This window comes from Homalodisca vitripennis, unplaced genomic scaffold (assembly GCF_021130785.1).
Source record: "Homalodisca vitripennis isolate AUS2020 unplaced genomic scaffold, UT_GWSS_2.1 ScUCBcl_743;HRSCAF=3391, whole genome shotgun sequence".
Taxonomy (NCBI): Eukaryota; Metazoa; Arthropoda; class Insecta; order Hemiptera; family Cicadellidae; genus Homalodisca; species Homalodisca vitripennis.
The window spans coordinates 1-18,427 of record NW_025776849.1 but is presented as its reverse complement, the minus strand read 5'-3'; the positions used below and the strand labels follow the sequence as shown (position 1 = coordinate 18,427).

At 32.6% G+C, this 18,427-nt stretch overlaps 1 protein-coding gene across 1 annotated transcript; it reads right to left on the bottom strand.

The window, feature by feature from the left end:
- Positions 1-1,822: 1,822 nt before the first annotated feature.
- LOC124370955 lies at positions 1,823-4,638 on the bottom strand. Its single transcript, XM_046829262.1, has 2 exons — positions 4,217-4,638; positions 1,823-2,056 (listed from the first exon to the last, which is right to left on the bottom strand). The coding sequence occupies exons 1-2, from the start codon at positions 4,403-4,405 to the stop codon at positions 1,925-1,927; spliced, it is 321 nt and encodes a 106-aa protein (XP_046685218.1). The 5' UTR covers positions 4,406-4,638; the 3' UTR covers positions 1,823-1,924.
- Positions 4,639-18,427: the final 13,789 nt, after the last annotated feature.

The window sequence follows — 18,427 nt, the reverse complement described above, 5'->3', positions numbered from 1 at the left end:
CCGAGCCGCTAACCTCTCAGCCACAAGGAAAATGTGGCTTTAGAAATATATCACGTCATCGCTCCTTATTTTCTGTCCTTAGCCACAAGATGATCAACGCGTAGTACTTCAATAGACATCAGTATTAGTTCACAATCATGAATTGTTTTTCACAGCAAATGTTTGTAGCTCTAGATATGTAATAATAGACATTAAAATGTAACATCGTAGTTGGGATTGGAGGGTGCAAGACGGTATCTGTCTAACAGCTTGGATTTTATTCTCCTATAAAAATGATAGATTCTCGAGTTTCAATGACAACCTCAAACTGACCAGTAGAGCTACAATAATGGGAGCTACATTAAAATTTACCTTGTTTATTTATGCGTTTATAAACACCAAAGAAATTATTTACAAGCAATATGTTCCAGCATATTAATTTCAGTGAAAAGAAAAAAAAGGAACCAGTTTTAGGCGCTTTTCAACCAAACTACACCTTTGAAAGTAATTAACTCGGAAACTTGTGGTAAGATTAAGACCAACATTTTATACAAGATATGTACTTGTACATTGTTTTGAATATGAATTTTAAGATCTATATGAAAAAAGTTGCTATTAAATTAATATATTAATACAGAAATTCAACTAGGTTTCATTATGGAGGTCTTTAACTTATTATCTTGGGTGTGCAATTTCGATAGTTACCATTTAAAATGATTAATTTTGAACACAGAGTTAATTGAGCAGGTTTTTTTCATTTACCATGTCTGCAAGTTTTACTAAATACTAAATATTATCTTTGATTTAAGTATTAGTCTGTTAGACAATACTGCGTCGAATGCGTAAATCTTTTGCAGCTTGTGTTTTTATTAATATAGGAGAAGTTAGCACTTAAAAATTTCACTTAACACGTTAATGGGTAATCTCCTCAGACTATAACAAATAAACTCTGGTAATGATATAAAATACTGAAAATTTAAAATTTAGTTCGTAACAATTAGGTAACTACTATGAGATTTGAATGTATTAGAACTTTGAACTATGTAGAACTATGTATGTTTTAAGAAACAGAACTAGCTTTCCGAACAACATTTCTGCTACACAATCCTCATATTGATGTAAAGTCCATTCTTTGGAAAGTGAAAGACACTATGTTTGGTGCAGGATATGTTAATATCAAAACTAGACCACTATACTGCTTGTTTTTTTTTAGCGCATATGTCCATAAAAACTATTTTTATCAACATTTCATAATTCATTATATAGGTTACTTAAAGCAAACTTATATGGTTCTTTTTTGGTACACTCCAACGGCCTCTTCTGCCTAAGGCCGGCCCTCATATATATATTGACATCCGACACGTAAGTATATAGAAGTCACAGGCATTACCTAGAAATTGTTTAAAAAATATACACATACTGCGTTTCCGGAAATAAATATCCTTCAGGATCACAAACTGTCCTTTAGTTTACTTACCACTTCATCATTTCGTGTACATAATACCTTTTAACATTAATAAGAGTGTGTATATTGCATAACTAAATAATATTACAAAAATCGTTAGTTTACACGAAACGTTATCAAGTTAAAATTATCTTAACTTAAACTTATCTTTGGAATATATGTAACAAAGCTAAATGAGGTTGCTAGGTGTAACAGGATTTCCATAACCCTTTTAAACTTATTTCTGTTATTTCCTTACCTTGTTTAACAAAGTTTACAACACTTTTTCACTTTTGAGTAGCAAGTTTCGTATTTTTGTAAAATGTAAACTATTTCTTACAAAGTTATGAGGAGGTATTATTTTTATTCTTTTAAATTTAAAGGAAAACGTACGTTGAGTTAATATTTAAATATTTATTAAACAAATATTTATTACCAGAAGCATTTCACATCTCAAAAGACTAACAGTCTTAGCAGATCAAGTGACTATTACATCGCATATTAATCGGATTTTAATGTTTCCTGAACCTGCAGTTTAGTCTTCATGCTGTATTTAGAATCCTTTTCCGCCACCTTTCGGCAGAACCCGTCGATACAACTGTAGTGGCCACAGCACGGGTTCTGTTCATTGCACTGTGGACAAATCATTTACAAAGCATCATTAGTTGTATTAACTTTGGAAGGGGGAATTACTTTTATTTTTATTGTTTTTGCTTTAAGAGCAGCTTTAAGGTTGAATTCTGCAATCATTAAATTAACTGTAATCACTACTTCGAAAATACAGCAACCAATATTTAAATTTTCTTATTCTGTGAGTCTTTTCGATTTCAAGTTTTCATAGAATAAACAGTTTTAAATATAGAAGTAGTACAATAAGAAACAAATATAGGATTACTCTTTATCACTTTACTAACTGTTTAAAACTATTATTCCTAATAATGTTTCATTAAAATTGTGGATAAGTTTCTTAGTGCTCCGTTATTATTTATTTGGTGGTTAAATCTTGTACAGACTTTAACCTACTGTATTTGAAAACTTCTCAGTGAAACATCTTTTATGATTGTTCTCTATAAAGTTATAAAAATATCACGATAACGAAAAAGCGTGAAGTGTGACTGGATTAAACAAATATAATTTTTCTAAATAGTGACAAGAACTAATCTCCAAAATTTTGCAATATACGAAATAATCAAAGAATAACTACGAAATTATAAAACACTTTAGAACTATGAATAAATATAATAACATTTCAGTCCTGCCGCCACGGTTGACCCTCATCGGACAACGTACGGGTGCTTTCCTTATTTATTTGGCTCTTTATTGGCTAAAACTGTTACAATCGATGAAGAAGAATAAGAAATAAAAATAAATAATAAGAAAAAAATTATCTCTATATACTACCATTACACGAAATCTAGCTTGATTTTTAAGAGCTGTGAAGAAAAGACATTGATATGAGTTTTTATGCCATAAGAACAACGTTGCTAACATTAATACATCCTTCTTTTTGGTCGTAAAATAATAGAGATGTCTCATTAGAGTTATTAGTTAATCAGCATTCAAACGGTTCTTAGGTTTTCTTGCAAAAAGTATATATTTTATGATTACTTAAGGGTAAATTTACGCTATTTTGTATTTTCTTCCGGAATTTCAATAATAAAACTAAATTGCTAAATGTGTTGGTAATTACTAATCTCAAGAAATGTTATAACAATTTAACTCATTCCTTTAAACAAATATAAGTCGAAGTCGCGAAATGTTGACGTGGAGGAAAGATTTGAAAGGTTTCACGGAATTTTTAGAATATGGAAGAATGTAACTATTAAGAGAAAGATTTATAATACTACTTCCCTATAATAACTAGAGCCGGCAGTAGACTCTTTTAACCAAAGTACGTACTTTACTCAAGAGAAAGTATTTGCTTTATTAGGACAACATACAAATAGTACGGAAAATCTCTTGGACCAAAACTAAATTAAAAGGGCCGGAAGTAGAAGCTCTTTTACTGAACTAGGTTTCCTGGTACTATATAATTATGTATATATATATATATATATATATATATATATATATATATATAAGATAATGAGTTCTTTCAGTATAGATAATTTCATATTTCCATGATCTTAACTAAGACAACGGAAATATTGTTCAACCGAACCAAAAACGCTCCTGAAAGTGCAAAACCTAGTAAAATAGTTAGTCAATATTACACATAACCTTTAACCCTCTTAATAATAAAGATTTAAGCAATAAGTAGGTACATGATATGCCTAATTCAGTTGACAAATATTATAGGGCTTCTTATTACGTTTTAAGTGCTTTTATCAAGCATATTGAGTGCATTTTATTCTACACACTTTGTTTTAAAATATTTTAAAAGTTACGTGCAAGCCGCGGGTTACCAATCAAAAAAAGATCAGCTTGTACGGGTATTAATTATATTTTTGAAATATAGTCATTTCCCACACTTATACGATTAAAATAAAGGGCGTAAACCTGTGAATTACTCGGGTTAAAATCAAGATGGATGCCAGTATAGCCGAGATAATAATAACCAATAGGCCTAAATGAGATAAAGATATAACCTTTAAACTCAAATATATTTACATTATTTTGGTCATTAATTATTTTTATTAATTTATTAACTAAAATTATGTGGTAAAATCTGTAAGTATTTCGAATATAAAAAACTGGTTAATATCCATGAATGTAGTTTGGTTCAGATAACTGATATATCGAATAAAAAGTATCACACTGCCTCTTTAGATAAATAAATATTTGAAATTTTACCTGGAAAGACCAAAACATGCAGATTCGAATTGGAAACCTCTGACTTTTCAAGATGCTGCATTCTGCTGGAGACAACAGTTCCAGCTGAAACAGTAACAGGACTGAGACGATGACTGTCACAGATCTCGACATAGCTGGAGTCACCGACTGCTCTGAGACACAACTGAGCTTCGGCTTATTACGGGTCATGACGTCACGCACGGTTTATGGTTTGTTTATACCAACCGGCACTCTCTCGGTACTAACAAGGTTTACGAGGTTGATGCTGAGCTAGGTCCATCACCATTAAATTGTGGATGATAAGGAAGCCGTAATAGACCGTAGCTGCATCCCAAATGCATTGATTTGATAAAAGCCTAGTTTTGCATTTGTGTTTTACTACGCCTGTATGTGCAATATAAAAGATTACTGAAACAATACATTATTTTTTTGCACAAGAAATCACTCAATTTTATATCTCACTCCAATAAAAGCATATATTGTCAAACGTTTTGGGTATATGTAATATAATGTAATAATATACCTACAAGATGTGAGTAAATGACACCGTATCCAGTTTTAATATTTGCCATTTTAAGTCGTTCTTTAAATTGTTCATGTACATTCCATTTATTTCTCACGATGTCCACAATAAATAATAGGGAATATTAGATAAAATTCAACCTTTTAACTTTCTCATTTTACTTTAATAACATTATGATTATGTACATAATCAATCAATACAAATAAATGATTAGTGATTAGTAAATATGGTTGGTTTTCAGTTTAAATATCTTAGGCTCAGAATAATTATACATTAATAGTAATGGAAGTTATACCATACCCAAGGGGTTTAGTTAATTTTCAAATTTATCAAAGTTAGGCTGAAACAGAAAAACTTAAAAACTTAATTACTTTCTATCAAATTTATAATTGACGATGGCTGATTTGAAAGGATAACAGAATATTGTACATTTGGCATTGCCGTACATTGATTGTTCTAATTTAACAAGTTTCCAATGAGTCATTATGATTTCCTTGAGTATTGAAACGTTTGTAATTTGAATGTCCAAAAGAAGTCGTACAAGATGAAACAAATACAATAATAGCTAATTTATTAGGTATAATTTAGCACTGTAGATAAATGATTAGCTAAGTAATGACAGTGTAGGATGTAATGATCTGATATCTAATACCGGCAAGGAAATCACTTTGACATGACGTCATTCGAGGAAGCTGAGTGACATTTAGCAAATGAGACAGGTGGGAGGCTGAATATTCATTGTTTATGTCGTTTCGTGTTTATTAGAAAACTGAGATGTACATTCTCTGAATGTTTGTCACATATTTTATTTGATTTGATTTATATACAATAGTTTTTGTTATTACACAGGTAAAAAAATGTAAAAAATAGTTAAATTCCGCTTCTCGGGTTGTAAGCGTTGTATTGCTGCCAATATATCATTGCGTTAAAATGGACATTGAAGTGTACTCTGGATATAATTACATAATAAATATTCTAATGGCTCTTCCAGCAGTAACATAGTATAACTTCAACATTCATTGAATGAAATCGGTCGTTAAAAAACAACCTATTGTACTAAAGAATGTAATTAGGCCAATAGTATTATTTACCATCAATACATAGACTCGGGACTGTATAAAATGGGTTTCTTTTGTAACACAACTTGGCTTCAATCTATTGCATTAAAAAAAAATTCCTGGAAATAGATTTATTCTCGCCTACTCAACACGCTAACATTTCATGTCTTAAGCTATTTAAAGTTTTTACTTTCAAATGAATGGTCTGTACAAAATGTTCAGGCAGAAAAACTTTATATACTAAAAAATCTGTCTATGTTAACCCTGAACCCTTTGAAAATATTGTATGTTTTAAAGCTTGAGGTACATATTTGAATTTTTTACCACATTTCATCGCAAATGTATGTGTTACATTAGTCATTCTTCCAAACTCAGTTATTTTATTGACCCTGTGAACAAATTTATATGAAATTACTTTATCGTGTTCATTCTTAATCATGGTGTCTATCTCGAGCAACGAGACAGTTAACAAAACGTTATCGCATACACTTACGTATAGTGCAGGTAAAAGTGACAGAGGATTTATTTTGCCAGAAACTTATTTCGTTTTTTTTTTCGTTTAAGAAGCTCTTTTTTACGATGGCTCAGAAACACATTTTTGTTGGAAGAGAAAAAATATTTCCTAACTATTGGGGATCAACAGTCATAAGTTATAAAAATTTAGAGTTGTAAACTAGTTGACGATGCACAAATAAATTATATAATTGATTGTGTAATTGTAGTAGAGTTCTTCAAGAAACAATAACCTTCAATTATAATTTGATATACTATTAAGACTACAGATAAAGTTACCAAAAACGTATGTTTGTAGCCTATAGAAAATACAAAGATTGTTAGCTTTATGTATTTTAAGCAATCTTGAGGAATATTAGGTATTGGTAATGGAAAACTAACTTTAAGGTAATTTTTCTTTGAAATAAGATGCTGAACTTAAGCAATGAAATGATAATTTTGTTATTACTGTAATTGAATTGAATATTGGATAAAGGAGAGTAAACTATGGCCTGTGCCAGGCGATAAATTCTTTAATTTTACAGCGCTTCTATGTGTCAATAACAGGCCCCCAGGGATCTCTCAGCGCCAAGATAATGGCCTCCTACCTCTCGAAAACTGCTCTCACATTATATTCTTCTTCTTATATCAGCTTTAGAAATATTAGAATTATGACCTACGAAATTGAGGGCCAATGTTGGATAAAATTAGACGGAAGGATTAACACTATTAAGTATTAAGTAATCTTTTTAGTGAAACAAAGTTTTTATCGAGAAGTGGGAAAATAATTATGAACTTATATAAAATATTTTGAACTTACATTTCTCTACTTTAGATACAAGTTTCAATATTTTGGAACTATCTCTGCGAAAATATGATATTTAACTGCATTGCCACAAAGTCTAATTTTTCTTGACATCTCGATCTGAAATATGTAATAATATTTTTTCAAATGTTAAATATATGTACGTTTAAGTAAAATTTTTATTTTCTATGCTCTCGTGACTTGGATATCAAATTATACGAAAATGTTCAGTGTATCATTAGGCAATGAAGAGTTTATTTAAGCAATTGAGTTGATATTTGCCTTTATGTTTTTAACGGAGGAAATATAGGAGATAGTTAACATTCAAAACAATGTGAAAAAATCGAAGTAAATTACAATTAACAAACCGGCAATTAAATAATTTACACATGAAAAAATAGTCAACAATATAAAATATAAAGGATCAATAAATGGATATACAGTATAGATATAAAGTGCAATAATGAATAATAATAATAATGAGACGGAAATGGGACGGAGTAAAAAACTCCCAAAATATTGTTGGTAAATGCATATATAGTTATTTATACCAAATGCAGGGTTTCCATGAACTGAAGGATGCTTATAATACAGGGTGGCGCAGAGAAACGGGAAATTTTGAAATAATCATAATAAACCATTGAATTTTACAAACAGCTTTTAATTGCTTAAAATGTGTTAGGCAAGAGTGGAAATTACATGAGAAATAACAATAAATACAAATCGCTGTCCATTGCGCTCAACACATTCATTCAATAGATTTCGAAAACATATCATTGTGGGAAGAAATGTGTTCTCTGGGATGTTGGCGAAGTGTTCTTCAATCTGAGTCTTGAGCTCAAGAAGATTTCTTGGCCTAGTCTGATACACAACGCTCTTTAGATGTCCCCACAGAAAGAAGTCGCATACTGAGAGGTCTGGAGACCGTGGAGGCCAACTGACGTTAGCGTTCCTTGAAATTATGCGCTCCCCAAACAAACGCCTCAGTGCTGCCATTGACAGATTGGCAGTGTGTGAGGTGGCTCCATCCTGTTGAAACCAGGTTTGCTGAATGTCAATATTTGGAAAAGCATGCATGAAGCCGTGGAGCAAAAAATATCTTCAGCATATGAATGTAACGTTCAGATGTGACAGTTACAGTGGAACCATTACCATCCTCAAAGAAGTAATTATCCCTCGACAAGACACTGCACACCATACAGTAACTTTAAAGCTGTGTAACGGACGTTGATGAAGTTCACCTGGATTTCTGCGAGCCTAGTAACGCATGTTCTGCTTATTGACATGCCCATTTAAATGAAAGTGGGCCTCATCTGTAATCGAAAGATTTTCAAGGACATTTTTGTCCTCATCGATTTTTAGTCAGTAGCTGTTCACAAAATTGTAAGCGTAATTCACCGTCATTTGGTTTTAGAGCTTGAACAATCTGGAGCTTGTAAGGATGAAACTGCAGACCGTGCAATATTCTTTGCGCATTCCGATGCTCAAGTCGCAATGATGAGGCGATTTTTCGTACAGAACGACGCGGAGTCCTTTCTACTGTGACTCGCACTGCATCAACATTTTTCTGGGATTCGAACAGTCACTATACGCCCAGGAGCTTTTTTGTTTAAGGCCGAACCAGTCTCTTCAAAATTCCGAACCCATGATGATATGGCATGTGAATAAGAAACTCAACTGCGGGGAGGAATATCATAATGGTCTCGGAACACTCGTTGTGCAAACTGTTACACTATCGCCATTTTTTTAACACGCTCTCACGGAAACGGCACGCTCCGCACAGCACCACTCCACTGCTCTATCTCAACTAAATGACCGTTACTACTTGACATCATGACTTCCATCACCAACTCCTGCGAGACATGCAGGTGTACCAACAACAACTTAAAAATTTCCCGTTTCTCTGCGCCACCCTGTATAAAAAGAGTTCACTACTGCCAATAGTTCAAGACATTCATTAGAGGCCAACATTGACAAGAGGAATGAACATTAGTGGTGGCTGCAACAGGATGGAGCCACTTGCCATACAGCTCGCTCTAGTATGGAGATGTTAAAGGATTTTTTTTATTAAAAATAATTTCAACAGGATTGTAACCACCTCGATTGCCTGATCTGTCTATTCTTGACTTTTTACTGTGGGGCTAATAATGTAGTAGCAATACGTGGTTATTTAAGAGTTTTAAAAGTCTATAGACATTCAGTCAGATTTTTTGGGAAAAAATATAAGTACTCATATCAATTCTATTTATTAGTAAAAAGGTTAACAGTTTAAAAATTGTACCAGGATTATTTATTACAATTCTGAAAGATTTGTAAAAGTAATCAGTGTAAAAGAAGATATTGTGTTAGTTTTATTGGATTCAGATAACAAACAAGTCTAGGTCTCCAGGCGTATCTGCTGAATATAAACCAATACTCAATAACCTGTACCGGTAATTTGTATCGGAAATGATTGTTGTTATTGTCGAGGAAGAGATGAAATTTCTAAGCTCAAAATATTGTTATAAAGAAATTACTTTGGATGATAAGGAATTCAATTTGTATGGATAAATCTATCTGTTTAGAACATTACGGAACTAATGTATGATATTTTATCATCACTAAACTTATATATAGAACTATAGTTCGAGTATAACTCGATTTTTTCATGTCATTATGGAGACAATCGCTGCTACTACCCCGGCTGTCCTAAAATCGGTACATGAAAGTAAAATTTCACAAAAAAAGCAAGAACAGTATACTTACATTTTTAATTAGCAACAGTTATCACACAATAGAAAAGGCCGACTGAAAACATGATACCATGCCAAAGTGAGCTAAAATAACAACGCATTTACATTCTATAATAAAGAAAATGAGTAAGGGAAAGTTACAAAAATATAAATCACAAAACGTTTCTATTTAACAAGCAAAAACTATTAATAGTGTACAAAAAAACAGCGATATTTTAAAAATAAAATAGCAACGCGACATTGCAAACTAAATTGTCTTCTAGCCTTAAACAGTTTCAAAACTGGTGACAGAAGACGTGCGAGGAATGTGACCCAGAAAGCAGGCGACATGTCTTTACTCAGTGCAGAGTAAGTGAAGTGTTCCATTGGTTGGATATTTTGCTGCATAACAAATAGGTGTTGGCCATGTTTAAGGGAAATTATGTACCGTTGTGACTTGTGTAGTAAAGTTCTACTCGAACGATTCTTTACAGAACCACCTGCTGTCAGTTCTAGGAATCGATAAATATCTGATTCAGAGAACTATGGCCGTCCACCGTAGAGTGATTTTATTGCAAATCCCAACAGCACGAGTCTGGTAGTGTTTTACACTGAACGCTTCATTACAGAACCACCTGCTGTCAGTTCTAGGAATCGATAAATATCTGATTCAGAGAACTATGGCCGTCCACCGTAGAGTGATTTTATTGCAAATCCCAACAGCACGAGTCTGGTAGTGTTTTACACTGAACGCTTCTTTACAGAACCACCTGCTGTTAGTCCTAGGAATCGATAAGTATCTGATTCAGAGAACTATGGCCGTCCACCGTAGAGCTATTTCATTGCAAATCCTAAACTGCACGAATCTTCTAGTTCCTTAAAATAGATAAAGTAAATGAGTTTTGTTTGATCAACCCAGTAAAATTAATTACGAAAATCAAATAAAAATAATACATAGCCGTATTAAAAGTCTAATTTTAAACTAAATTAAAACATTTCAGTATTTTGCGGTTTAAACAATTGTAATTTCATTCCAAGGAATTTAAGAAAATGAGCCAATAACACTTAGTAGCATCTCCAGATAATTTCTAAATTCCACCTTGTAAAGAATTTGAGTTTCGAGTGAGGTTATTAAGTTGAACAATTAAGCATTATTTCAGTTTAAGTGAAATGAGTTTTTAGGTTTTTACATGGCATGTTAACTATCATTGGTAAATAAATAAATATTTTCCAATATGTATCTGCAATAAAAAAAAAAAACAACTATTGGAAAATCTACCAGTGAGAGTAAAACTTTTTTCCAACGCTCCAAAGATTCTTCATAGCATGTAAACTTTAATTTGGACTTTCATCTTTATGTTCTCTTTTTGCACATCACATTTTCTTAATTTAGGACCAAATCCTTGCTCTTAAAATAAAGGAAATAACTTTGTCTTACTTTTTAATATGTCCATGAACACATCTGTACAAGAAAATAACAGTTTTATCATGTGACGAATCATAAAAACGTTTTCTTTGTGTTTGCTTTATACATTATAGTGGGTACATCGGTTGTCACAAGAGGAAAGGAGTCACGTAGGCTGCTCCTCGATGGGTAACCGCTGAACTATTCTATACTAGCAAACAATTTTTGATCACCAGTGATAGTTCGGAAGCCAAATTCAAGCCATAGATTGGTCCCCAGGATGTGTTATCGATGGTTGACTGCTAAAGAGCATGCCCTTACAAGCAACTTTTGTCCATCGGTGATGTTTTGGAAGTCAACTTTAAACCATTGATTGGTCTCCTGGATGTGTTACGAATGGGTGATCGCTAAACGATCTATTTTTGCAATCACCTTTTTGTCTATTGGTTATGGTTTTGTAGTCACCTTTACCTGCTAGGTTATTTTGATATTTGACACGTGAACGATCACACAGGGCATGTTATAGGAGATGTTTTGGGTGTTTTTGCATACAAAAGGTGTACCGTATGACGATAACACATGGGGGTGGTGACTTCTGAGGTCGTAGTAATAAATACTAGAAATACAAAGTTTACTTATAAGTTCAGTTTAATTACGAAAACTTAAAAGCACCACTTTTAGATGGTAAAGGAAAAGTTATGCACTGCCACGTTGCTGCCAATTAGAATATAATAACTAAAAAGTATATCTCCTAGGTGGGCCTAAAATATCCAATGTTCTATTGAATTAAGCGTACGACGTTTTACTTTACAAAATAATAATATTTCACTTCCCTTCGCAATAGGTAGACTCACAACCCGGGTGTCGGCGTCTTGGCACGAGGAGACATTGAAGCTGTAAGTCTAAGAACGGTTATTTCTAGAAGAGGAGTAGAGTTGGGAAATGGTAGCCATCTATTCAAACAACACGTGAGATACATCAGCTACGTAAACTCGCCTAAAACAAATTCGCGACGGTATTAGCCATTTAATGATACAAATTACTATTTATAACAACGTGCTCGTCGCCATAAGGACGACGCCACAACCTTTATCTATCTCAATCAAGCAAATAAAAGATCTTCAAGGGTAAGTTACTTTACTATTCACATCTTTACTTTACGTTACATTCATTTTATACGTTTGGCATCAAAGGGCTAATTTAATAATACGAAAAAGATAAATTTTTACTTACGGACAAAGCGCGCGAGGTCTTATCGGTTACGTAGTTGGGCTGCTACAAAGGGTTAGAAGAAAAAAAAAATTCATACGCGTGCCAATTAGGTAGTTACTACTCCGCCCAATAATTTAGTTCCGGAACATTGGATGTAAAATAATATTATATTATACTGGCTGATTAGGTTGCGAAATTTACATTGTATGAAATTTAATTAACTAATTTACGGTACAGGAATATCCCCCCTGTTTTGATTTCGCAACCTAGTTAGTCGCTTTACTTTAAACATATTCTAAATAACAAACTTAATTCAACCTTTTATTCATTACATAAATTCAAATTCAACCATAACAATACGATAGCGCGGGGTTTCAAAAGTTTCCTATGAAATCCGCTAGATCGCATGCCAATGCAGTTCTATGACTGCTCGCTTAGGGACCAAAAATAGAAAATCAATTTAGGCAAACTATTTTCATGCAGTGCACGTTGCAGCGTTTTAGAATTTGCGGGTCGTTGCAAGAATAAGGGCATTTAAGGCGATTAAATCGTGAACAAATGTAGTGTAGTGTTTTGTTATATAGGCGCCACATTCATACTTCTTTTTGCATTCATACCAGTGTTTTGTGTATAGTGTTTTGCCATTAAATACCCTGAGACTTGCGGACAAGTTACCAATATGGATCGAATACTTTGGAATGAAACGTCCCCTCACGAGAAGCTAAGTCTCACATTCCTTATTAATACTGCATTACTCTTAATACATATTTACATACAACATCCTATACATCTTACATCTACATGAATTTTAACACTTCAAATATATCCACAAAATTCAACATTTCGGCATACATACAAAACACAGACAATTTTTCATATTTGATTCCCTCATTACAAACAGTCAGGATCAACTTTGTCTCATTTCTTTTATACTAAGTCTATTTATAAATACTTTTTCTATATATTTTATTTCCCTTGACACATTCGTTAAGAATTCACCAAACAATTAACTTCCTGGATTTTATCTTATCTTTTAAATTTGGCAGCAAGTGGTTCCTTAAGCTAGGGATGCTACAAATTTTTTTTTTTATATACAGAACAGGTCTTAATTTAATTTTAAATCCACAATATGAACTTTTTTTACATTCAAAAACATTTTCAGTGTGTTGTACAATACAAGTTACAGGGCTTAAAAAATATAAAATTCTATAAATTCCTACATATTTTGGTGCTAATTTTGCGCAAAACTTATCTACCTTATTGCTTAAATAGTGGGTTCTTATCCATACTAAGGAATGCAACTTAAAGGGATGTTTTACATTTTGCTCTGAGTACTTTTGTCTATTACTGTTATGTGCTATACTCCTTTTTACATTGACCACAGCTCTCTTTAAATTGTTTTACAACAGTTTCCTTGGACAAATTCTCACCAATTAGATCATTTAGCTTCCATAAATTAGATAAAGCATTATTACAGGAATGATTAAACATTAAATCAAAGGCAGCAAAAACCTGTGCTTTCATTATGGGCGGTGTTTAAACTTAATTGTATATAGCCTAGGTCATTATCCCAATTACTATGACAGTTGTGATAGAAACTACGTAATAAATGTAGATATGTTTCTTAATATGCCTTTTCTGATTGATTTCCATTAGCCCTGTAAGGCGCTAGTCTACGGTGTTCAATAAAATTCTTAAATAAGAACTTCTTAAAAATACAGTGATGTAAAATATGCGGCATTGTCTGGACACTATTATTTTAGGTACAGAAAAAGTTGTTAAAAATTATGCGGTCTAATTTTATTACATATTTCAGCACTCTTACATTCCCTCAAAGGGATTAGCCATAGAAAATTTACTGGGCGGCATCTACAACTACAAGTAAATATACATTGCTGTTTCTAGTTCTCACTAAGGGACCTAAAAGATCTATGAATAAACAATCCATATTGTTCTTAAATGGCACAGATACTAATTCGCCTTCATATTTTCTTTGGCACACTTTACTCATTTTACAAACATTACATGCTTTCACTTTTGCCTTTATAATTTCGTCTAAATCAGGTCTATAAAAATACTGATTAATTTTTCTTTGCGTTCTAGCAATGCCTAAATGACCTCCTATTAAAGAACTGTGGAAGAATTCATATACTAAATCAACTAACTGTACAGGCAAAAATATCTTACTCTTACTTTTTACATTCCTTTTGTACATCAGTAAATTGTTTTTTATAAAATAACATTAAATTGTTTACTATTGCTTTTTACAGATTGAATGATTCGCTGAGTTTTTCTTTATCTTGATTGTTGATATTTTTCTAAATCTTTAAACGCTAATGGCAAATCATTAATTAACAACCACAAATTATCCTTCTTATTGCACTTATTATTTATCTGCATTTTAGGCTTTACATTAGATGTTGGTTTACATTTTTGCCTTCGGGAGGAGTTTGAATGGCAGAAGGAAATCGATAATCTATTTTTATCCTGGTCTGGACCGTTCCGGCAGTCACTGGGGCTCGGATCAGCTGTTCCCGTCGACTCGCCCTCAAACATACGTGATAGGGCATCTGCCAGTGCATTATCGGTGGAACTTTTAAATTCAACCTCAAATGGCAAATTCAAAATCCTCTCGATCCACCGGGCAAGTCTTCCTACCTTCCCTTTGTGATTGAGGACATAGGATAAAGCTTGGTTATCAGTTATTAATTTAAAGGTTCTTACTTCTAAAAATTCGTGCCATTTTTCTATGCAAATTAGTGCACTCAAAGCTTCTTTTTCATAAACAGTATATTTTAATTCGGCATCAGTAAATTTCCTAGAGTAATAGGCTATTGGCATTAATTCATTTTGGTCGTTCTCCTGTAACAAACAACCATCTGCGGCTATTCCACTAGCATCTGTCATTACTATAAATTGCTTTGCAAAATCGGCTAACTGGAGTACAGGAGGATTCATTATAGCTTCTTTTAACTTTACAAACGAATCTTGACATTCACTTGTCCAAACAAATTTAGCGTTTTTCCTTCTTAAACGATTTAAAGGATTACATAATTCCGGCCATAATTATTTATAAATTTTGAAAAGAAATTAGTCATACCTAAAAACTGTGAAATTTGTTTGGCGTTCTTAGGCGGCATAAATTCTCTTATACTCCTTGTTCGCTCGGGATCTATAGTTACTGTATTATTTTTAATTAAATTCCCCAAAAAGGAGATTTCCTCAAAACAGATCTTTGCTTTCTCTAGGTTTGCCGTTAAGCCATGTTTGCTTAGTCTATTTACAATCTCTCTGACATTGTACTAAATGCGAATCAAGGTCTTTACTGTACACTAAGATATCATCACAAAAATTTATCACATATTTAAATTTTATATTGTCTAGGACTTTATCCAGATAGGCGGACAATACAGCACTACCAACATGTAAACCAAAGGGTACTTCGTTTTAAATTTATATTTACCAAATATAGTGCTAAATGAGGTAAGATCTTGACTATCAGGTGATAATGGACATTGCAAAAAACCTTTTCTTAAATCTATTATTGAAAAATATTTGGGCTCCACTAAGATGTTGATAATAATTATTTAAATCACAATGGGAAAATCAAATTTTCTGTAACTTTTTATTTAATTCGGTATAATTGACTACCAAGTCTGTCCTTTTTGGTTAAAAAGGCTGGACTGGAGTAGGCTGAAGTACTGGGTTCAATTATTCCTTGGTCCAACCAATCCTGTATTATTGTTTTCATCTTATTTACAGTAGGAGGGCTCATAAAATAAGGCCTAATATTTACAGGTGTGGGGTCATTGAGAACTAATTTTCACTTCCAAATCTAGAGCCTCTCCTAATTTTGGAGTAAAAACATTTGGAAAATCCCCTATAAGGTTTTGTATCTCAGCCTCAGCTCTAGTGCACCCTATTTTTACATCAATGCTGTTTACTTCATGTTCAAAAGGCTGTTGTCTGACAATAGTTATTTTCTCATTACAATTGAATTTAAAATAACACGAATCTCCATCAAGATCTAAAATTAATTTGCTATTAGATATAAATGGGTTTCCCAATACAATGTCCCATTTTAAATTATCCAATACAATAAATTTTACTTTCCAACAAAATTTAGAAATTTTTATCTTAGCATAAACAGTAACCAAACATTTTATTTCAGTGTTATTTGCAGCAAACATTCTATCATCTGACTTCATTAATTTAGAAACATTTTTATTCAACAATAGGCTATCATAAAATTTCTTTACTAATTATATCTCTTGTAGCACCAGTATCTAATAAGCAGTTTGTTTTTACATTTTTACCCACTATAGCTTCAATTAAAGGGCATATTGTTACACTGCCTAACATTTAGTCTTAAATTAGGTTTTCTATAGTTTAATTTACTCCAATTTTTAATTACCTTACCATAGACTCTCATAAAATAGTGTTTTTCTTTTCTTACTGTATTACTATTTATAAAATATATTATTCTTAAACTTATGGAAACCGGGGAGGGATATTTTTAGGTGTTGTGTGTAATACCACTCCCCTATCAACTAGTTTTTTGGATTCCTAAAACAATTTTTTGCTAAGTGACCAGGCCTATTACAATTGAAACATAACTTTGGGTTTTTGACAGTAGGCCTACTTTTTCTAAGTTCAACATGTGGTGGATACATGTTGTTAACAAATGTCTTACTTAAATTGTCCCTTAAGTTATCATTAAATATTGTTACTAGCTATACCACACATTTTCCAAACCTGGAAAAACAAATGGGGATTGTTTTCAAAAATTAACTTATTTCTATCTGTAGGCTTAATACCTCTTTTTATACAAGTTACCAAAGTCCTGTTCACTTATGTTACACAATAAAACTTGACTGAGCTCTTTGATGTCATAGATGTATTCATACAGTGGCTCATCAAACCTTTGTGGCCTATAAACTAAATCTAGTCTCAGTCTTTCAATTAGGCCCTACAGGGATTAAAGCACTAATTAATTCCCTGTGTAGATAGTTGACATTTGGCATGACAGACTTACACTGTATTATTTTGGCTAAAAGTGGACCTTTTGCATAACATGGTAACAATGCTAAAATTTCATTTTCTGATAGGCTAGTTTCACATTTTAGTTTTAACAAAGTTTTCAAAAAGTTTATTAGCTCAGGTACTACTAAGCCATTTGTTACTGTAAAATTTTGTAAATAACATTCTACAGGGTTGTTTAACTTATTAAACATATTTAAACCAGACATAGGTTGACTAATTACAATCATTGTTTGCATTATAAATAGGCATTATAGGCAAAGTGGGGGTACTGGCAGTAGGCTGTGATATTGTTGGTGGTTGTACAGAAATAGGGCCTATTTTGTTCTTTCACTGCCTGTTTCCATAGCCTCATCTTGTTCTAATGATTCATTTAAATTGGCTTCTAACACTTTAAGTTGTTCTAGGTTCACTGTAGGTAGCAAGTTTTTAGCTAACTGTTGTTCAACATTTACTAGCCTACACTTTAAAGCTGATAAAGTTTCACTATGTACAGAACTTAGTTCAAGCTGGTTGTCTAAAAATAAACGGTTTATTAAATGTTTACACTTTTCTTGGAATTTGGTGATTTTCTAAAGGTGAACTAGCACTGTTCAATTCACTGCACCCATGTTCTAATAATATCACTTTGTCACTGAGAAGTTTTACTTCCTGATTGTGGTCTATTTTTAATAGGCTACTAGGAGTAGGTAAAATATTGTTTCTCAAACACTGTCTTAAGGACTTTCTGAGTTCATTTACTGTACTGTCACTATTTAATTTAATTACCTCTAGATATCAGTTCAAATACCAACTTATCTTTAGACAAATATTCTATTTTAATGGCAGGCATCGTGGCGTTTTCACTCAGTTTCACCCAGTTGATGGCAGAGTAGGCACATCAAAAGGCAGAGTGGCGCAATAAAATTGTGTACCGTATGACGATAACACATGGGGGTGGTGACTTCTGAGGTCGTAGTAATAAA

Bases quoted from the DNA above. Each gene is read 5' to 3' on its own strand.
- LOC124370955 (XM_046829262.1), bottom strand. From the start codon at position 4,405: ATGACCCGTAATAAGCCGAAGCTCAGTTGTGTCTCAGAGCAGTCGGTG. The intron at 2,057-4,216 runs GTAAAATTTCAA...ATTTGTCCACAG, and splicing joins GCATGTTTTGGTCTTTCCAG to TGCAATGAACAGAACCCGTG.